Source organism: Ahaetulla prasina, chromosome 4 (genome assembly GCF_028640845.1).
Source record: "Ahaetulla prasina isolate Xishuangbanna chromosome 4, ASM2864084v1, whole genome shotgun sequence".
Taxonomy (NCBI): Eukaryota; Metazoa; Chordata; class Lepidosauria; order Squamata; family Colubridae; genus Ahaetulla; species Ahaetulla prasina.
In genome coordinates this window covers 142712978-142736032 of record NC_080542.1, presented here as the reverse complement: position 1 = coordinate 142736032, position 23055 = coordinate 142712978, and the positions used below count along the sequence as shown (strand labels likewise).

The following is a 23055-nucleotide window of genomic DNA, read 5'->3' as shown; positions in this document are numbered from 1 at the left end:
GGTCTCCTACTATAATTTTCTGCTCTATCATTCTGGACAAATGGATATCCAGTTTCTTCTTAAAAACTTACATATTATCGTGTCTATTTATATATGGAGAGAGCAATTATAGTGACAATTTCAAACATAGGTTTAAGCATTGTCTGGAGCTGAATGCATGGCAGCATTCCAATATTTGAGGGGCTGCCACAAAGAAGACTGAGTCCACCTGTTCTCCAACTCTGTTATTCTGTTGTTCTGGCTATTAGGTTAGCCAGTTCACTAGATATTGAAGGATTGGTGCATATTATGCTTTTTTTTTTGTCCTGCCATTTGCTAATATTCTCACTTTTTTTCTTGGACTCTAAACTCTTTATAGGCAAACTTTTACTGCCATTTACACATTTGAGTCATTGATAAAAATACTGGCCAGAGGATTTTGTATGACTGAATTCACCTTCCTTCGAGACCCCTGGAATTGGCTGGATTTTTCTGTTATTATCATGGCGTAAGTAACTTTACTGTATTTTTTCCCATCATCTCCCTGGACTGAGCTTTATTGAAGTTTTATGATATGATAATATATGTTGCTCACCCCTGCCTTTCTAAATAATTAATTTTGTGTATTGATAGTTTTGGGACAAAGAGTGAATGAACTTCTTTAGATCAATTATTCCACTTCCCTCAAGATAGGCTGGAAGAACATCTCCCATAATCCCTAATCAGCATACGGAATTGGTCACCCCGACTCAGCTGACAAGCACACGCTTGGGGATGGTGCTTTAGATTTTGCTGGCAACCTATTTAACTAAGTAAAATGAGTAACTTGCTACAAATGAAATTCATAATTAAGTGAAATATATTCCAGAGCACTTTTGCTAGGAACAATAATATCAACTACAGTGAATAGTGCATCTAACACTTGGCACATGTTAAAGGCTGACTTAGATATTGGCATCTTTCCTCTAACACTTTGACAGAGTGTCAAATTTCAGATGATTCTTCTTCTGAAGTCTAGACCAGATTCTTTAAATAGATTTCTTAGCAATTTCCAACCTGTTTAGCTTCTGTATCCATTCTGAAACAAATGTATAGGGAAATGTAATTTTAAAAGGATTACAGCCAAAGTCCCTCTGTTTAAATCGCTACTATAAATTTGTGGCATAGACACGACTCTCTTCATTGACATATTGCAATACATTTTGGGGAGAGACCCCTGACTCTCTGCCTAATTAATTTTTTATTTTGACTGATGAAGCTTTGTCCAGTTGCCATGATTCAACATTTTAGATTATCTCTCAGTGTAGAGTTTTCAGCATTATACTAGAAAAACCTTTATTGCTAAATTAATATTAATCCTTATCTCTCCTATTTCTAGACCTATGAAATTGAACAGGAAAGAGTTTATGCCTACCATGGCCTGGCTTCCCATATTATACTAAGTCATCATATGGCTTGCTGATTTTGGCTGATTTGTAATGTGAAGCAAGCAAACTGTGGTTTACTCAATAAAATGTAGTTAAAGAAATCACAGTTTAGACCCATAGGTGAATACAGTTGTACTTTAAGTGGGGAATATCCTAAAACCTTAACACCAAATCCATTACAACACTCTGAGAATCAGTTGAACCTTTACACATAGATATAGAGATCTTTCCAATGAAAGGGATTAAATCCTTATTAGGAAAAATAACTTCTTTAAGCCAAAGTAAATATTTTTTTTAAAAAAATGTGCAGGACTGGGAGGTGAGGTCAGAAATTTCAGTGACTACAAATTTGAGGGGCGTAGAATTTTTTTCCGTGGACCTTCTTGTGATCTGGATGCGCATCAAAGCAAAACGACTAATTCAGTCAAATGTCCCATCGTCCACCTTCAAAGCTTTATCAAAACCATCATTAAAGTCCTGCTTCTATGGTGCACTTTGCCTTGTCATGTCAATGTTATTCCTCTTTACCAGACACGACACCTCATTGAGATGGGCTGTGGCTGAATTGCAAAAGTCAGCCAGCTATAACTTTGGCAAGACCACTGTGATAATGATGAGAAGTTCTTGAGTTTGACTGCAACAACAAGTCTGTGAGGAATTACTAACCAAATTAGTAATTCCTAACTGACTGAAGTAAACTAAACTGAGCCAAGTGAATTAACAAATAAAAGCCACACACAACCAGGCACCATATAAATACAGGTAGACCACAACTGACCCCAAAATTTATGTTGTTAAATGAGAAATTTGTTAAGGGAGTTTTGCCCCTTTTTACGACTTTTTTTTTTTTTGCCACATTTGTTAAAGGAATCAGTACAGTTGTTAAATGAATCTGGTTTCCCCATTGACTTTGCTTCTCAGAAGATCGCAAAAGGGGATCATATGACCCCCGGACACCGCAACTATCATAAATGTCTCAGTTGTCAAGTATCTGATTGTAAATCATGTGACCATGGGGATGCTACAATGGTCATAAGTGTGAAAAATGGTTATAAATAACTTTTCTCAGTGCTGATGTAACTTCAAACCGTCATTAAACCAAATGCTGTAAGTTGAGGACTACCTGTAATACGTATAGTACACATTCTGGAGAGAAATACGTTCCCTGGGTATGGGTCCAGCTGGTTTCCAAAAGCTTGGAAGAATAATTTTCTAGTCCCGGGACAGATTGGATCCTGCAACATTATCCTGGGACATTATCCTTTGCCTTTTATTTGCAATTACTTCTCTATTTGTCCTCCACGTTTTCTCATTTTGGGATATCCATATTAAAATTGGTTAGCCAGAATTGCTATGGACATAGCTTTTAATTTTTAAAGATTCAGCTCCCAACATAATAACCTGTAGAAAAGACCAGGCTCAACATTAAGTAGAGTAAGATAAGTAGTCTAAAATAACAAATGCTAAGAGTTGGTAATAGTGGCAACATCCCAGATCCTATTTTTGAGATTCCAAGCCTTTCCTAAGTCTAAGAAATCATGAATGTGTATGTTAGAGAGGCTGTATATAACCCTTGTATCTGGGAAAGAAGTTACATATCCCCTACTACTGTGTTTCCCCGAAAATAAGACCCTGTCTTATATTTTTTTGAACCTCGAAATAAGCACTTGGCCTTATTTTCGGGGAGATCTTATTATTTTGGGGTGTGTGGAGCAAGACGGGTTTCCTCTTGCCATCTTACTTGATTTCCAGCTCTGTCTCCCTAATACTAACCAGAGGAAATGGCAGGACCAGCTGTGGATGCATTTTAATATTTTCAGGAAGGGCTTATTGGGGGGGGGGCTTATTTTAGTGCATGCGCTCAAAAGCCCAATTGGGCTTATTATCTGGAGAGGCCTTATTTTCTGGGAAACACAGTAAATACATCTGTCCATCTTAGTTACAGTTTTTCTCTTACGGTTTTTCTCAATACTTCCCCTATCTCTTTTCTTCTCCTTCTTGCTTTCCCAGCTCCAATTTTTGTGGGGGGTTCCCTTACTTTAGTTTGTTTGGGTGTGAGATAAATATCAGATCTATATAAATTCAATTTATATCAGCCTTCAAAAAAAATATGAACAAATAGGCTTGAATCCAACAACCTTACATGAATAAATAGGAACATAATCATCTCATTCAGCTACATCGGGGGTGGTCAACATGGCCCCTTTTACAAACTGTGGACTTCCAATCCCAGAATTCCTGAACTGATCCATGCTGGCTAAGGAATTCTGGGAGTTGAAGTCCACAGGTTGCAAAGAGGTGCTTATGCTATGTATATTGTTGTGGAACTCTAAAAATCTTAATGTTGGAAGGGACCTTGGAGACATCAATTCAAATTTCCTAGTGTATTTTAACCATTGCTGTCAAATGGCTGTTTGAAAACATTGTGGATGGACCACAATTTTTATGAGTCACTGTTTCTTCTCTTAAATTGCTCTTATTGTTAAGAAGCTTTGCTCAAGCTGGAGACTCTATGTTGTTTCAGACAAATGGCTGTCCAATCTCTTCTTGAAAACCTCCATTGATAGAGCAGCCACAACTTCTGGAGGCAATCTGTTCCACTGGTTAGTTGTTCTAATTTTCAGGAAATTTCTCCAAAGTTGGATCTCTATTTGATTAGTTTCCCATCCATTGCTTCTTATCCTGCCTTCAGGTGCTTTGGAGAATAGGTTGACCAGCTCTTCTTTTGACGGCTTCCTTGTAAATATTGGAACACAGTTATCATGTCACCCTAGTCCTTCTTCTTATTCAATTTCTGCAATCATTCTTCATATGTTTTAGCCTCCGGTTGCCTAATCAACTTTGTTGCTCTTCTCTGCACTCCTCCAGATAGTGAACCAGCCATCCTTGTAGGTAGTACAAAATGTACCACAACCCATCACCCCAGCACTACTCCTGACCAAATATCTTATGGCTGTTGCTATAGCAACTGCAGCTCTCCAAGGCTATGTGCTGTCTCCTGATCTGACACATAGACGGGAACTTAAGCAAAATACTATTTCCTCACTCAACGTGAGTTATATATCTCCCCAAGACCTGATGTTTTTCTCATCAGCTGAATTCAAGTATGATGATTGAGGAAATACGATAAATTCAAGCCTAATGACTGAAGAAGCTATAAGATGAGCAAAATCCATTTCAGAATAACCCAGATGGGACAACAACCTGTAGGGGACAATTATGCCCTTGTCTTAGATGTCAGGAAGCGTGTACATAATTTTTCACGTGATGACTTCACCATGCAAGTGTCATTGTGATCCTTCTGACTGTTCTCTGGCTTCATTCTTGACTGAAGTAACTGTATTTATTACTTATTACTGAAACTGTACCCTGCCTTTCTTATTTGTTACAAGACTTAGTAAAATTTATACAGTAGTAATGAAAAATACAAAGTAGAAAAGAAAAAGAAAAATCAATCCAAATAAAATAAGTTGCTAGAATAGTTAACGCTTTAAAGCTTGGCAGAAGAAATGCATGTTATGCATTAATGAAATTTAATGAATAAATAAAATAATTTATAAGTTTTCTACATTCTGGGATAGTTGGAATAAAATGCACCTTATGAGGGAGTGAATTCTCTAGCCTGAGAACTACTGGCACCTGATAGTTGAGTTGGCAGGTGAAACCTTTCCTGCCCATCTAAATCACCAGAAAAAATATTTATTTGTTAAGAAAACTTATTTGCCAACTTACTCATGGTGATTCTGGGCAGCTTACAGAAATAGAACCCCAAAACAATACCGAAGGAACCGCCAACCACCCCCAACAATAATAATCAAACCAACTACTTTATGGGCTCCATATCATCCTCGGGTTTCCAGCCCATTGGCCAAATAATGTCTTCAAAGCCTTTCTAAAGAGTGTCAAACTGGGGGCCAATTTTATTTCTGCAGGGATGATGTTCCTCAGGAAGGGAGCTACCATGGAGAAGGTCCTTCTTTTTGGTCCTACCAAGTGAACCTCCTTAAGATAGGGCAGTTCCCTGCCTTCCTGTTCTGGTGGGTTGAGTAGATATGACTGGGAAAAGAGAGTCCTTCAAATGAACTGGTCCCAGACTAAGTAGGACTTTTTTATTATTTTTTATTTATTTACATTTATATCCCGCCCTCCTCCGAAGACTCAGGGCGGCTTACAGTGTGCAAGGCAATAGTCTCATTCTATTTCTATATTTACAAAGTCAACTTATTGCCCCCCCCCAACAATCTGGGTCCTCATTTTATTTACCTTATAAAGGATGGAAGGCTGAGTCAACCTTGTTGGTTGACTTTAATGGTGACAGCCAGCATCTTGAATTGCACCTAGAAGCAAATACGCAGCCAATGCAGATCCCTCAAGAGAGGTGACAAATATACAAATTTAGCTTTCATAGTCTAGTCAAGTTCATAAAAGAGGACTGCCCTAGATTGTTCTTAGATAGTAGGCTAAGTCCCTAAAAAGTCAACACCAGCACTTTGAGATCAGTCGTCTATTAGTTCCAGTGGAACAGGTTCAGTACAGGTGGTCCTTGACTTGCAACAGTTCATTTAGTGAACTATTCAGAGTTACAACAGCACTGAAAAAAGGGACTTATGACTGTTTTTCACATTTATGACTGTGGCTGCATTTCCATGGTCACATGATCAAAATTCAGACGCTTGGCAACTGATTCCTATTTATGACAGTTTCAGTGTCCCAGGATCATGTGATTATCTTTTGCGACCTTCTGACAAGCGAAGTCAATGGAGAAGACAGATTCACTTAACAATCATGTTACTAACTTAGCAACTGCAGTGATTCATTAACAACTGATTCATTAAGACCACACCTAGAGTTCTGCATTCAGTTTTGGACATCACATTATAAAAAAGATGTTGAGACTCTAGAAAAAGGACAGAGGAGAGCAACCAGGATGATTAGGGGATGGGACACTAAAACATATGAAGAAAGGTTGCAGGAACTGGGCAGGCTAGTGAAGAGAAGGACCGGGGGAGACATGATAGCAGTCTTCCAATATTTGAGGGGCTGCCACAGACAGGAGGGGATCAAGCTATTTTCCAAAGCACCTGAAGTCTAGACAAGGAGTAATGGATGGAAACTGATTAAGGAGAGATTCAACCTAGAAATAAGGAGAAATGTTCTGACAGTGAGTGGAATCAACCAATGGAACAGAAGTTGCCTTTGGAAGTTGTGGGAGCATCATCGCTGGAGGCTTTCAAGAAGAAGCTGGACTGCAATTTGTCAGAAATGGTGTAGGGTCTCCTGCTTGGGTTGGAGATCGGACTACAAGATCCCTTCCAATTCTTTAATCTAATCTAAAAACTGGGGCAAGAAAGGTTGGGAAATTGGAAATATACACTTAACAGTTGTAATTGCTACAGAATATCATAGCAAGATGATCAGGACCTAAAATGAAAATTAGCTCATTGAGAATTCCCTTAATGTGCAACAGCCCTTGATTGTGTCTTTGTGAACATTTAGTTGACATCAGAGCTCATGCAGACTGCACAGAGCTTACAACCAGCCTGCTGTGGTCTCCAAAGGACTGTATAAAGACCAAAGGAGAGATGATCAGAATGAAAACATTTCTGTGTTGGTTTTCAAGCTTGCACAATGCAAGAACCACCAACTGAGCAGAATCTGCACAATATGCTATGCTAGAAAGGACAAAACTTGGTTAAAACCAACCAAGTCAAACATGTTCTATTTAGTTAGTCACTAGGTCCTTAAACAGTCTAGTAAAGGATATATGAACCCAGAAATTTTCTGATTAGTCTCCCTGATCATGTGATATATGAAGGAATATACTTGTATCAGGATACCAAGAAAATGTCCAAGAAGTAATTACAGTCTTCAAGTTACAACAGTTTATTTAGTGACCATTTATAAGTTACAACAGCACTAAAAAGTTACTTATAACCATTTTTCATACTTACGACCTTTGCGGCATCCCCATGGTCATGTGATCACAGATGTGTGGCAACTGAATCATACTTATGATGGTTGCAGTGTTCTGGGGTTAAGTGATCCCCTTTTGTGACCTTCTGAGAAGCAAAGCCAATGAGGAAGCCAGATTCATTTAACAACCTTGCTACTAACTTAACAATTGCAGTGATTCACTTTTTAATATTTTTTAATTTTAACAGTGAAAGGCTGTAAAATGGGGCAAAACTCACAACAAATGTCCCACTTAACAACAGAAATTTTGGGCTGACTTGTGGTCATAAGTTGAGGACTACCTGTAGTGTCTGCTGCCAATAGATTGATTTGCCCATCTTTGCTGCTTGTTAGCTGGCGGTGCAAAAGCCCCTATCTTCTTTTCAAAGCAAATTCTTAATCTGATTAAAGTCCCATATCTCTTCCCAACCCACTAAAACAAAACAGGAGATTTAAGTTCCTAGATCAGCTGCGGCTTTGGCCCTCTTAGCAGGAAGTGAAATAGCAACATCCTGAGCCGGACAACTGTGAGATCCTAAAAAAAAATGTTACAAAGGCAGTGTCAGCCAGTTGAGCATTGAGATTTTCCAGAAAGTTAGAAAAACAGCTGAAGACAATCAAAGCCATAATACGGGAATTGGGGAAGAAAAATACCTCAATCCTCTCTCTCTTTTTTTTAAGTTGAAGGAAAAGTATGGAAAAGGGTATTGTCACAACAATCGGGCAATTCTGCTTGAATTTTAAAACTTGATTCGTTTTTGAATATTCAGCTTCAGTTCTAGCAAATACATAATGGGAACATAAGCTTTGACTTCAAGTACCTTCAATAAGACAAAATTGCCTCTTACGTCCAGCTCTTTACTATCGATTTCCTTAGAGAGACAGCCTGTATTTAATAGCAAAAGACCACCAAAGAGAGAGACCAACTCATTAAAAAAAAACGTTAAGCTAATTCCAATTTTAATAAAGGACCCCTCTTTCAATAGAATTCTAGATATTTAGAGTGCCTATAATATTAAGTTTCTTGAGTCATTTGAAGCTTTTGATATCCAGTTACCTGGACAGAAATACCATAGCTGAATTTAGAACTGCTATAAGGATTCCTTTAGATTTCCTGTTTAAGCACACACAGATTCTCCCAAGGGAGGGACACAAATGTTGCTGCAAAAAAGTGATGATTGAAGCCATTTCCATGCATTGAAATCTCTGCTCATTAAAAAAAAAAGCTGTGATTTGTAATTACAGCTGCCATCTTGATTGTATTTTTATTATTTTTTTTTATTAAATTTATTGACCACCCTTCTTACCACAAAGTAACTCCTTTTTTAACCCTGCAGACGGTCCTAATTTAGTAAGCATGCACCCATACTGCAGGTAGTCCTCAACTTATGACCTACAATTGACCCCCAACATTTCTGTTGTTAAACAAAGCAGTTGTTAAATAAGTGTGGCCCACTTTTAGCATCTTTTTTTGCCTCAATTGTTAAGTGAATCATGTGGCTGTTAAGCAAAACTGGTTTTCCCAATTGACTTTGCTTGTTGGAAGTGGGCTGGAAGGTTGCAAATAGTGATTGCATGACCCTGTGATACTGTAAATATAAATATATGCCAAGCAACTGAATTTTGATCATGTGAGCATGGGAATGCTGCAATTGTGCGAGAATTGGTCATAAGTCACATTTTTCAGTAACTTTGAATGGTCATTAAATGAATGGGTGCAAGTCGAGGACCACACAATATATCAGCCTTTTTAAAAAACAAGTTTTTTCCCCACAGAATGATTTTATTTTCACTTTATTTTCTTTTTTCCTTTCTTCCTTGTCCATGGGGCAAAACTTATTCTCTTGCTTAGCAACAGACATGTGGTCATAAATTGAGGACTACCTGTATGTGGGAGAATTTTGGGACTACTTTAGCAAATCACATGCTGTGTGCATGTTTTCTCAAGCTTCAGTTCATTTGTTCTAAATGCAGCCCAAAACTTAGTACAATTTTCGAACCCGCTTTGAGAGACATGAGAGACAGGCAGGATACTACTACAAACCATAAACAGGAACAATCCTAGAAGTTGGCTTGCCTCTTTTGCAATATTTCTTTCTTGTATTTTTATTTATAATTGTTTATATTGTTTATAAGCTGCTTTTGGAACATTGAAAAGTGGAATAACAATAATAACCAAAAGTTATTGGGTGCAATCCCCAAACAACTGGCGCACCACCTGAACACCATCGGCATTGACAAAATCCCCACCAGTCAATTGCAAAAAGTTGCTTTACTTGGAATAGCTTCCATCCCTTGATGTGACCTTTAACACCATCAAATGTCCCAATCTGCCTATCCCTGGTCCTTAGGAAGGGGGTCAATGGGTGGACAAGAATGCCAAATGCAATCTGAACAGCTGGCTGATTGTGCAATGAATCATAATAATGCATTATGAAGGCTTGTCTGAGTACCATTGCTTGGGAGATAATATTCCTAATTGTGGGCCTTTTCGTGGAAATTCTTCCCCTAGAAAGCCATAAGAGAGCATGCTGATATCTACTTAGCATCAAGCTTAAACATTTCTCATCTCCCAGGCATTTTCATTGTTTGTGCAATTGTTTGTTTCTTTGTTTTAATGTTATGAGCCCATATTATTCTATGTTAATGGTGCTTACATTTTATTACAACTTTTCTTTATTGTTTATGAATACATTTTATTATTTGACTGTGCGTAATATCTTTGTCATTTCCCTGAGGATTCTGGGCCATTGATTCTATTGCAGAAAGATAATGATAATTGTGGAAGCTTTAAACAGCCACTAATACTTTGAGAGCACAGCTGTAACCACATCTGGGTGAATGCATTAATGGGGCTAATGGGGCATTCCTATTAATAATAAATTAGAACAGAGCTGGAAGGAGTCTTGGAGGTCTTCTGGTCCAAAATCCTGCTCAAACAGGAAACCCTATACTATTCAAAACAAGCGGCTGTCCAGTCTCTTCTTAAACCTCCAGTGTTGGAGTACCCACAACATCTGAAGGCAAAGTGTTCCACTGGTTAATTGTCCTCACCGTTAGGAAGTTTCTCTTTAATTCCAGGTTGCTTCTCTCCTTGGTTAGTTTCCATCCATTATTTCTTCTCCTGCCTTCTGGTGCTTTGGAAAATGAATTCAGCCACTCCTCTTTGTGACAGCCCCTCAAATACTGGAATACTGCTGTCCTGTCACTCCTAATCCTTTTATTTATGGAGAGATGATGTCATCAAGGAAAGAAAGTCTTACCCCCGCCCCCGCCCCCAAAGATGATGCTATGGGAATCATCTTTTCAATTATATATTGCATATTCTTGGCCTTAGATATCCAATTGATGTAGTGGCAGCTAGGTCTTATTTTGGGATTGCTTTCATCCCTATTTTTATTCTTCCTGTTTCACGTCATCCCACCACCCAGAACACGGAATGCCAGGTCATCTTGCTCCAAATTCCCTTCCTTGTCTGAGCAGTGATAACGTTTTGGAATGTAGCTGGTATGATTAGAAGTGACTGAGAGAAAAGAAGTACAAAATGTAGAGCTCCCGTTTTTGGCATCATCCACAGATCCAGATCAAGCTCTCACGTAGGCATGAGTTCACTTTTGAACCAAGTAGACAAACTGGCTGAAAAATCCAGGAGAAATTCTCCCACTGTTCCTCAAGCACAGGACTCTATGTTAACAGTGGCAAAATGGTTGAAAGCTAAAGAAAGTGCAGGAGGAGATCAAAGGAAGGGAGTCTGTGGAGGTTCTCAATCATCCAAGTCATGGTTGTCCCAAAGATGTTCTTTCAGGAGACAACTGAACTTTCTTGGCCTTTCCTTAAAGATGTTTCACTTCTCATCCAAGAAGTTTTATCAGTTCTTACTGAATGGTGGAGAATGGAAGGAAAGGGAAGTTTGTCAACAGAGGGAAGTTTTGTCAACAAAGCAACTACTTCAAAATGCATGGCACAACAAAGGAGAACAAATCCATAAGGACAAGATTCAGCAGACCGCATTTGAAAGACAAAGGTTGCTCTTTGAAGACAGCAAAGTCCACTTTATGGTCAGAGAGGACCACTAGTTTGAAAGTGGGATCAAAGCAGCCATCTACATTAATTTTGAACAGCCCTCTCTCAATGAGGGGAGGGGGATAGGACAACACCTGTCTCTCCTGTTTACAACACAGTCCTTTCAGCAGTCGCAAGAAGGTTCCACACCCATTTGCAGTATTCAGGTGACCCTGGAGGCACAGATAAACCTCTAAGTGTCCTCAACAAGTCTCAGAAAGAGAGCTAACAATCAGATGATTGCAAGGAATATCAATCCTCCTTTAGTCAGAACTGAAGAAGCTTCCTGGATAAGAAGTGAAAAGTCTTTAAGGAAAAACAAAGATAGTCCACTTGCCTCTTGAAAGAGCACCCTTGGGTAAAAGACAAGGCATTCATACATACTCTTCATTGCTTAACTAAACACATGCAAAAACATTGTGATCCTCATGAGCATTGCATCAAAATACTCAGACTCTTTGAGGGAAATTTCTAAAACAAATTACGCTTCAGCAAATTAAACCAGGACTGGAAGAAAACAAATGCAAAGGAATTTATCTGCCCAAGTTTAATCTAGTCTGATACAATTTTTTCCCCACAATGGTGTTTGAGTGCACTCCATCCATCGCTCAGTCAGCAAAACAACAACAACAAAAAAACCCCATCAGCATGAAACATGTTGTCCCCACTGATGACCCTCTTTGGCGCTTATTACTTTTGTTCTGGTCATTCCCATCCTTGTTACATTCCTCCAAGGAAATAGATACTCAAAGCCTACTAGATTTCACCCATCTTCATGATTTTGAAAGAATGGGCAAAAAGATTGTTTTAATATTGGCAAGAATGACTTCAGCTGCTCACCCTCAGGCTGGGGATGAGATGAAGGCAACATCAACCAAACAAGCAGAGAACTTTATAAGGATATGGCCATAATTACACAAGGACAAGTAAAATCACTTTGCAAATCAGTAGGTTTTTTTTTTGGCGCAACTTGCAAAGCTCCTGTAGCAGTATGGGTAGTCCTCGACTTACAACAGTTTGTTCAGTGACCATTTGAAGTTATAACAGCACTGAAAAAAGTGACTTGTGACCATTTTGCATACTTATGATCATTGCAGCATTCCCATGGTCACGGATCAGAATTCAGATGCTTGGCAACCAACTCATATTTATGACAGTTGTAGTGTCTCAGAGTTATGTAATCATTTTTTGCGACCTTCTGACAAGCAAAGTCAATGGAGAAGTCAGATGTACTTAACAACTGTGTTATTAATTTAACAACTGCAGGGATTCACTTAACAAGTGTAGCAAGAAAAGTCATAAAATGGGGCAAATTTCACTTAGCCACAGATATTTTGGGCTCAGTTTTGGTCACAAGTCGAGGACTGCCTGTAGATAAAATAGGCTATCCCTGTGATCCTTTCTCTCTCCAAAGAGTAACAGAAAAACAGGGTTTGAAGGGACCTTGGTGGTCTTCTAATCCAACCCCCTGCTCAGGCAGGAAAACCTATACCATTTCACACAAATGATTGCCCAATCTCTTCTTAAAAATTTCCAGTGATGGAGCACCTATAACTTCTGGAGACAAGTTGTTCCACTGATTAATTGTTCTCACTATCAGGAAATTTCTCCTTAGTTCTGGGTTGTTTTCATCCGTGGCTTTTTGTCTTGCCCTCAGGTGCTTTGGAGAATAGGTTGACTCCCTCTTCTTTGTGGCAACATTATAGTGATAAGTAGAGGACAACATGTATAAGCTCCTTTGAGGTTTACATGAATGAAAAATAGTACCCCCTTTGCAGTCCAATAGATAATTTTGGTATAATCAAAAGGAGGTCTACTGTTGCCCTAAAGAAAAAAAAAATCAAATTGGTTCCTTCTAGCATCATCAGTATGTTTAGCTTGTCTGCTCAATAGAACTGGAACTTCCCAGGTCTGTGCTCGTCCTTGATTGAACCTTGTGAACTGAAAACTACTTGTGCCTCTTTAGTGTCTCAAGACTGGAAGAGAACATTCAGGGTTTTATAAATGAATATTCTGTTTGAAAACATGAGATTGCCTAGACTGTACAACTGTTCACTCTGGATCATTGAGGATTTGGCACCAGAACTTCACGCCTTTTCAGAGGGTGAATTGAAGGAAATGGTGAAGGACATCAAAATACAGGGGATGTGGTGATGCCCTTACTTTTGAGCGTTGGAAACTGGGCTAATACAGTTTTCCGGTGGGAACCCTGTTGATGGTTTTTGTGTACCCGTGATGCCGAACCTGTGGCACACATGCCACAGATGGCACATGGAGCCATATCAGTGGGCACACGAGTGTTGCCTTAGTTCAACTCTGGCATCCATGCGTGCACTAGCCAGCTGATTTTCAGGCCTTCCAGTCCCACCAGAACGGCAAATGGGCCATTTCCAGCCTCCAAAGGGCCTCCGGGCGGGGGGGGAGGCAGTTTTCGCTCTCCCCAGTCTCCAGGAAAGCCTCTGGAGCCTGGGGAGGGCAAAAAATGGGCCTACCGGGCCCACCGTGCCATCACATGCCAAAAGTGGGAGGAGCACGGGGGGGGGATCACGCGTGTATGCGTGGGGAGGCAGGGCACATTGAATTATGGGTGTGGGCACGCATGCACGTGACCCCCCCCGTGCTCCCCCTGCTTTTGGCACACAATGGCAAAAAAGTTAGCCATCACTGTTGTATGCCATTTTTCATTTGTTAATCTTACACAGGTTGTCCTTGACTTATGGCTATAACAGAGCCTGACCATTATGGCTGTAAGTCATGATGATTATAAAGCAGATCATCACATTACCAGACCTGATTTAATCTTTTAAATGACAGTTGTTAAGTGAGCACCACAGTCATAAAGTGAACATAAGCAAACTCATTGTTTTTTAGGGGGCATTTTTTACCGAAATAAATACTAATTTTTAGTATTGGGGAAAAAATACTAGCTTTTGGCAAAAAAAACCATAAATCACAGTCACGTGCTCCAAGTAGCTGTAAATACAAGCAAATTGCTGAGTGTCCGAAATATGATCACATGATTGCAGTCAGGGAGCTCCTGACTGTTGGAACTTTGAAACCAAATCATAAATACTTTGGGGGGGGGGGTGTCCGTCGTAACATCAAAAGGTTGCTAAGCAACTGGTTGTAAGTTGAGGACTACCTGTAATAGTAAGAATATAGGAATTCTTGCAGTAGAGATGAGAGCTTAAAACATTTTTAAAATATTATTTTAACCTGTAAAAATCTTATGTATCTGGTTTCTCATGTTTAAAATATTTTGAAACATGGGAAGCCACTACAGATACTCCTCAACTTATGACCGCAATTGAGCCCAAAATTTCTGTTGTTAAGCAAGGCAGTTGTTAAGTGACCTTTGTCCCATTTTATGACCCTTTTGCCACAGTCCTTAAGCAATAATCTCTGCAGTTATTAAATGAATCTTCAGTTGTTAAACAAACCTGCCTTCCCCATTGACTTTGCTTGTCAGGAGCCAGCTGGGACGGTTACAAAAGGTGATCACATGACCCTGGGACAGTGCTGCAACAATCATAAACACATGCCAGTTGCTAAGCACCAGAGATCAGCAGGTTCTGACCAGTTCTGGAGAACTGGTAGTGGAAATTTTGTGTAGTTCAGAGAACCGGTAGTAAAAATCCTGACTGGCCCTGCCCTCATCTATTCTCTGCCTCTTGAGTCCCAGCTGATCGGGAAGAAATGGGGATTTTGCAGTATCCTTCCCCTGGAGTGGGGTGGGAATGGAGATTTTATAGTATCCTTCCCAGCCACACCCACAGAACCAGTAGTAAAAAAATTTGAAACCCACCACGGCTAAGCACCCACATTTTGATCACTTGACCATGCTACAATGGTCGCAAGTGTGAAAGCTGGTCGTAAGTTATGTTTTTCAATGCTGTTGAAAACAATCATTACAGCAGGAAGTGACCTGTAGGCAGGGGTGGGATTCAAGTAATTTAACAACCGGTTCTCTGCCCTAATGATTTCTTCCAACAACCAGTTTGCTAAACTGTTCAGAAAGTTAACAACCGGTTCTCCCGAAGTGGTGCGAACTGGCTGAATCCCACCACTGCCTGTAGGACAAGGGTCCCTAATTCCCAGTTCGTGGACTTTCACCTTGCCCAGCATGCCAGAAACTGGGTTGCGCAAACAAGCTAAACTCTGTCCGCAGGATGCAGGCAGCATGCAAAATCATGCCCCCTCCGATCCAGGGAAAAAGCTCTCCCCAAGGAACCAGTCCCTGGTGCCCCAAAGTTTGGGGGCTGCTGCTGTAGAAAGGAAGCATTTGCATTCTGGTAAATCAGAATTTCTGTGGGAAGGGCAGCTGTTTTTCAAAGCATCTGTAGTTCTGAAAGGATTTGGGGCATCTGTACTAAATTGTGCTTAAAGCTTAAAGCTAAACAAAGGACTGAACACACCCTGGCATGAGAGGCAGAAATAAAAAGTAGCAGAATTGGACTGATCTGGCTCAGAATTTCAGTTCCAAGGAAGTAGCTAATAAGATTCCATGGCAAAACTTGGGAGTTCCTTGCTGGTCTTTAAAAGTCTTGTGCCATAAAGGCCATGGACTGATAGCCTCTGCATTAGGTGCATTGTGGGCAAATACAGATAGTCCATAACTTATGACCACAATTGAGCCCAGATTGAGCTGCTAAGCAAGATGGTTGTGAAGTGAGTTTTGCCCCATTTTGCAACCTTTCTTGTCAAATTGTTAAGTTAAGTAACCCGGTTGTTATGTGAATCTGGTTTCCCCCATTGACTTTGCTTATCAGAAGGTCATAAAAGGATGATCACATCACCCCGGGACACTGCAACCGACATAAATATAAATCAGTTGCCAAGCGTATGAATTTTGATCGTGTGGTCATGGAGATTTTTGCAACGGTCAATAAGTATGAAAAATGATCATAAGTCACTTTTTTCAATGCCACTGTAACTCCGAACCGTCACTAAATGAACTATTGTAACTCAAAGACTACCTTTATTAGAGGTAGAAATCATAAACAGCATTGGATTTCTCCAAAAAGCTGCTCAAATAGAAGATAAGTATGCGTTTGTTCCTGACTGCAGTAATTAGTGATAAGACTGGTCTTCTAGCTTTGACAATCTTTTAACGTATTTTGATCTTTTTTTCCCTTTTGTCAGCAGGAAAATAGAAGAGGTTTTGAATAGGGATTCCACATCCCTTCTACCGAGTTAACTTTGAGTAATAAGATGGGGGTAGTCTGTAAAACAAAACTCCCGTATTTAAAAATATATGATGCTTGCTTTAATCCCATTATTATTAATATTGATATTTTCAGTTGCCAGAAGCTGTCTTAACAGTCGCATTTTGGGGTGGGCTGTTGGGATTCACATATGGAACAATATGTATAATTTTAAAAAAAAATTTTTTTTTTAAGAAAACACTTTTGTAATAGTTAATTTTATAACTGGGGGAATTTTTTTTCCAAGGCTTGCATGCATTCATGCGTACGTATATAAAAAGGGTTAAGGGCTAAGTTTAAATAACCCACTAATTGACAGAACATCGACTTCATGTGTGAAGAAGATTCTAATTTAATACCTAGCTTCCCCAGAGAAGAAAAAAGAAGAAACAGATGGAAATTGTATTTCTTGCTCCAGAGAAATTCCCTTCTAGCCCTTTGTGTAGAACAGGTGGGCGAGAGACTTCGAGCATTAATTGTTATAATTAGATATAATTAGATTATGGATTTGTTATACAAAAGTTGTTGAATTCTTTCGTAATGGATCCGTAGTTTTGCTGCAATAAAGTGACTAATCTTAAATTTTGCATTACAGTTTAATATATGTTGTACATGTAGTCCTCGACTTACAACCATAATTGAGCCCAAAATTTATGTTGCTAAGCGAGACAATTGTTAAGTGAGATTTCCCCATTTTACAATCTTTCTTGTTGTTAAGGGAATCACTACAGTTGTTAAGTTAAGTAGCACGGTTGTTAAATCTGGCTTCTCTATTGACTCTGCTTGTCAGAAGGTTGCAAAGAGTGATCAGATGTCCCCGGGGACATTGCAACCATTGTAAATATGAGTCAGTTGCTATGTGTCTTAATTTGTCCCAATTTTGACCATGGGAATGTTACAATGGTCGTAAGTGTGAAAAATGGTCATAAGTCATTTTTCTCAGTGCCGTTATAACTTCGAACTGTCACCAAATGAACTGGTGTAAGTCAAGAACTACTTGTAGTCACTATAATTAGGGCATATCAATTTTTTCAACTTTCAATTTCCAAACATTAGTGGTGCTCAAAATCTTGGGGATTGTAAAGATATTTTGGTTAAGGTAAAAGTAAAGGTTCCCCTTGCACATACATGCTAGTCATTGCCGACTCTAGGTGGCAGTGCTCATCTCCGTTTCAAAGCCAAAGAGCCAGCGCTGTCCGAAGATGTCTCCGTGGTCATGTGGCCGGCATGACTCAATGCCAAAGGCGCACGGAACACTGTTACCTTCCCACCAAAGGTGGTCCCTATTTTTTCTACTTGCATTTTTACATGCTTTCGAAACTGCTAGGTTGGCAGAAGCTGGGACAAGTAACGGGAGCTCACCCCATTACACGGCAGCACTAGGGATTCGAACTGCTGAGCTGCCGACCTTTTGATCGACAAGCTCAACATCCTAGCCCCTCAGCCACCGCGTCCCATATATTTTGGTTACTTTAATATAATTTAGATATGCTTGGTAAGTAACTATGTAAATATTACAACTTTTTCACATTTTTGTTTGTTTCATTAATATGGTGTTTTATTGTAACTGAGAAGCCTGACAATATTGTGGTAAAAAGGTATTAACTGATTTGGCATTAACTGACTTCCTGTATTCCTTTTTAACTTCAAAAACTTAGATCCTTTCCTAGGAATCTTTAAATCACTAACAATTTGGAAGAAATTCAGTTATGTTCTAATGTTGGAAAGTGCATTATAATATAAAAAGATTCATAAAAGTTTCCTCATTCTTTTCACTTTCATAGCAGCTACAAATCCCTAAACTCATGTATTATTTTGACTTGTTTGGCCTCCACCTCTTCAATTCTTGATATTTAAAATGTGTAAAATATAGGTTTATCAGGTTATATATAGATTGTAGCTGCTTAGAGTCTTTTTAACATCATACACAGCTTTAGACATATTCCCTATATAATAGGAGAATTTTGAAACACTGGGTTTTTTTTGTTCATCAACCTATGATCTCAGGCAGATTGGGGGTGAGAGCTGGGGAAATTTAATTCCTTTTTGTTGTATAGTAAGCTTCCTATTTACAAGTACCTTGATCCAAAAAAATTTTCCAGTCACTTTGCCTCATTCCTGTTGCAAGGGCAAGACTTAAGTGATGGTTTTTATGTTTTTGCAATACAATATTGGTTTTCACTTTCATTATCCTTGGATTTTCTACATATCTAACGTTCTTCAACAATAAGTTCAATACAAGTAGTCCTCGACTTATGACCACAACTGAGCCCAACATTTTCATTGCTAAACAAAAGAGCTGTTAAATGAGTTTTGCCCTATTTTACAACTTTTTTTGTCCCATTGTTAAATGAATCACTGCAATTGTTGGCCTCCCTACTGACTTTAACTTGTCAGAAGGTCACAAAAAGTGATCATGTGACCCTTGGATACCGCAACCATCATAAATATATGCCAATTGCCAAGCATCCTAATTTTGATCATGTGACCATGGTGATGTTGCAACTGTCGTAAATGTGAAAAATGGCCATAAATCTCTGACTGTAACTTTGAACAGTCACTAAATGAATGGTTATAAGTCAAGGACTACCTATAATGCTGGGCAAGCAAGAGAAATCACCTAGCACTACTGATCTTCCTTCTGCTTATCTGCAGAAAAGTTATATGAGTAATTCATGGTGGCCAATTAAACAGATCTGTGCATAGGAGACCCCCTTAAGAATTCTGTGCAATTGCCTTGGGCTTCACTATGAAAGAAAATGGAATATTGAAATACAATAAATGAATCTCTTTTAAAGAGGTGAAAGACAGAATGGTTTGTGTGGGCTAATCCAGCACCCAAAACATAGAACAGAAATATCCATAACGCACAAATATTTTAGCAGCTGAGCTGCAAGAAATCAATGCAGCCGAGATTTGCCAAGGCCAGAAAAGCCGTTTACCCAATTCTGGTAATCAGCACATCAACTTTAAGATAAAAGAATAACAGAGTTGGAAGGGACCTTGGAGTCCATCTAGTCCAACCCCTGCATTAGCAGGAGTCCCTATACTATTTCAAGATAAGCCTGATCCATTTTAAGACAATTTAAGGCAGCTGTGTGTACCTTGCTGATTGTTTCCAAATAATTTTGGCTTAATTCAACAGGTTTGTAAGAAAATTGACCAGACTAGGTAAAAATTTCATACTTTGAAATGTTAGGCTACTGACAGGTTTTTTTTTTAAAAAAAAAATAAAAACTGTTTCATATAAACCAGGTAAGAAGCCCTGATAATTACATATCTGGTCTCAGCCTCAAGTGACTATTTTTTTCCCTGTCCTCCCCTTCCCTTCTTTCTCTTCTTTTCTTTCTTTTGCTGTCCTTGTTTTGCTGTCATGGTCTTCTTCTTCTTGTCTGAAACTTTCCTTGTTTACAGATACATAACTGAATTTGTGGACCTGGGCAATGTCTCAGCCTTACGAACATTCAGAGTTCTCCGGGCGCTGAAAACAATCTCAGTCATTTCAGGTGAAAAAAAAATTATAATGGGGTTAAACACTTGGGATGCCCCCAGTAAAGCTTATGTGCCATTCCCCTCTAGCAAAATGGCCGCCGGTAGAATATGGTTTGGTATGGATGAGTAAAGGGAACAGAGGAACCTGTCAATAGAATGCTTTTTGATATGGCCCTCATCGACTCCCTCAAAATTTATTTTGGGGTGAGCATAAAACAATTTTGTGGATCTAAAATATCTGGGTAGAAATTTGTGTGTGTGTGTGTGTCCCTTTAGGTCAGTATTATGACTATACAGGTATGTCCGTGCTGTTTTCTAGGCAATGTTTTCCAAAGTGATTTGCCATTGTCTCCTTCCTAGGGCTGAGAGAAGAGAAGGACTGACCCTACAATGCCCAGAAGTCTTTCATGCCCAAGGCAGGATTAGAACTCAGTCTCCCAGCTTTAGCCTAGGATCTTCCTCACTGCACCTCAATGGCTCTGGGCTGATAGGATGGGTCAGTTCCAGAGTCCCCAGTCCCCTCATTTCTTGTGAATGAGGAAAAGGTTACCATTTGGTTCTCCTCCACACATCTTTCTCAGCATCTCCAATGAGAGAGCGATAGTGACTTTGTCAAAATCATGCAGTTGACTTCTGGCTCTGAGGCATGACTCCAACTCAAGTTTTTAATGCTTCTAGTCCAGAGGTTTCCAAACTTGGAAATTTTAAAACTTGTGGATTTCAACTCCAAAGATTCCTCAGCCAGCCACATTGGCTGAGGAATTCTGGGAGTTGAAATTCGCAAGTCTTAAAGTACTAGCCCAAACTATCTCTTTGAAATATTGTATTCCATCAGCAATACAATTCAGGAGTCAATCTAATATCTTAAACCTTGCACTTGTTAGAAAAAGAGAACAAAAATACTAAAGTAGGTCCAATATATTGAAAAAAATCTTCTCCATGAGAATGGTTTGGAGGTAAATTGCAAAAATATGACACGCCTCTTGGAAAAAATAAGATTCTATAATAAAATTAATTTACAGGCTAAAGGCTATTTATATTTATAGATACTTATATTTATATAAACATGCTTTTTATAGCTGGAAAAAAGAGAGATGAATCTAATTTTGTTTTCTCATTTTGTTGACTCTGAGATGTTTTGGACTACAACCCCCATCATCAGTTGAGTGGATGAGAATTGAAGTCCAGCATTGTTGGAAGGCTGGATTCATCTTTCTTCAGTATTGTTAGGCTCAGCATTTTAGATCAAAATCAGCTGAATCTGGGCACAATCCACATGTGCTTTTTTCCCCAGAAACCCCATTGAGACAAATATAATAATGTAGACTTCTTATAAAAGTTTTTGAAATTTCCAATGGTGCCAGCTCCTCTCTTTGACATCCTCTCACATTGCCTTATTTTAGTCAAAAATGAAGGCAATTCCTTTTTTTCCTTGCCCCTTCTTATGAAACTTAGTTATGGATGCTTTCATCTTTCTGTCTCCCCCTTCCCCTCTTTCCCCCTTTAAATTGGCAGTGGGATGTATTCTAAAAGTAAAACGATGATGGGGAAAAATAAATATGCCAGGGGCTTATCTATGGACAGGGCTTCTTCAGCCTTAGTGTTTAACATCTTTCAACTGCATGGCTAGGTAGAGAAGAATGTCAAAACAATCAACCCTGCACATGACAAATTTTGTGTACATGACTACAATTCAGCTCAAAATTTCCAATTTTATGACCTTTCTTGCCCCAGTTGTTAAGTTCATTACTGCAGTTGTTAAGTTAGTAATCGGTTGTTAAGGGAATCTGGCTTCCCTGTTGAATTTGCTTGTCAGGAGGTCACATATAGTGAGCACATGATCCTGGGGCATGTAACTGTCATAAATATATGCTAGTTGCCAAGCATCTGAGTTTTAATCATATGACTTTGAGGATGCTGCAACAGTCATAATTGTGAAAAACAGTCATAATTCACTTTTTTTCAGTTCTGTTGTAAATTTGAATGGTCATTAAACGAATGGCTGTAAGTCGGGGACTACCTGTAGATGATTATCCTGAACAGATGTTGTCAATTATAGGCTAAAAAAGAGACTGTTTTATTTTTATTTTTATTTTATTTTATTTTAGAGAGAGAAATAGAGGGTTAATAGGCCAGGGGTGGCAGAATCAACTCCTTTTAGGTGGCAAAAATTCACACTGCAACATCCTCCATTGAAACTAAAGCAGTGACACTTGTTCTGAGGCACCTGTGAAGCATTTAAGGGATGAATGTCATATTTTCCAGAAGGCAAATAAAAATCCATGGGAGGAAAATGCAATTGATTTTAATGGATCTGGATTTCTTTCCCCTTATCTTTCCTGATCCCATACTGAATTGTTCAATGTAAAAAAAAAAAAAACTAATGTCGAGTTGTAGTCAATGAAATACTTTTGGCTTTCCTGAAAAGTTTTTGCCTAAACATGTAGCAGAAGAAGGTTGCTCAGCTATCAAGTAAAAGAAAAAGACAAAGGTTTTCCTTTGTCCAGTCATGTCCAATTCTAGGGGGCGGTGTTCATCTCCATTTCCTAGCCAAGGGAGCCAGCGTTGGCCGAAGACATTGTCGTGGTCATGTGGCTAGCATGACTCTACACCAAGGTGCATGGAACACTGTTACTTTCCCACCAAAGTGGTACCTATTTATCTTCTCGCATTTGCATGCTTTCGAACCGCTAGATGGGCAGGAGCTGGGGCGAGAATGGGAGCTCATCCCATCATGCAGTGCTTCAGTCTTGAACTGCCAATGATCCAGTCGACAAGCCCAATGTCTTAACCAATAATACAACAAACTTCTTTACGTATAGAAAGATAAAGACTTCCTCAGTGGTGCTCAAGTCTTAGTAACTCTATGTCCTGGCCTTGTAGGTTTTTTCTTGCAACAATAATAGTGGCTTGCTGTTGATTTCTGGGATGTTTTTTGA

The 23055-nt window shown here is 39.1% G+C and overlaps 1 protein-coding gene across 1 annotated transcript in view; it reads left to right on the top strand.

Moving 5' to 3' along the window:
* Positions 1-23055, top strand: part of LOC131197664 (sodium channel protein type 5 subunit alpha-like) — a 391694-nt gene that overhangs the window by 119222 nt on the left and 249417 nt on the right. The window contains exons 5-6 of the mRNA XM_058182005.1: positions 359-487; positions 20039-20130. Of these exons, the coding sequence (XP_058037988.1) occupies positions 359-487; positions 20039-20130 (221 nt within the window). The remainder of the gene's footprint in view (positions 1-358; positions 488-20038; positions 20131-23055) is intronic.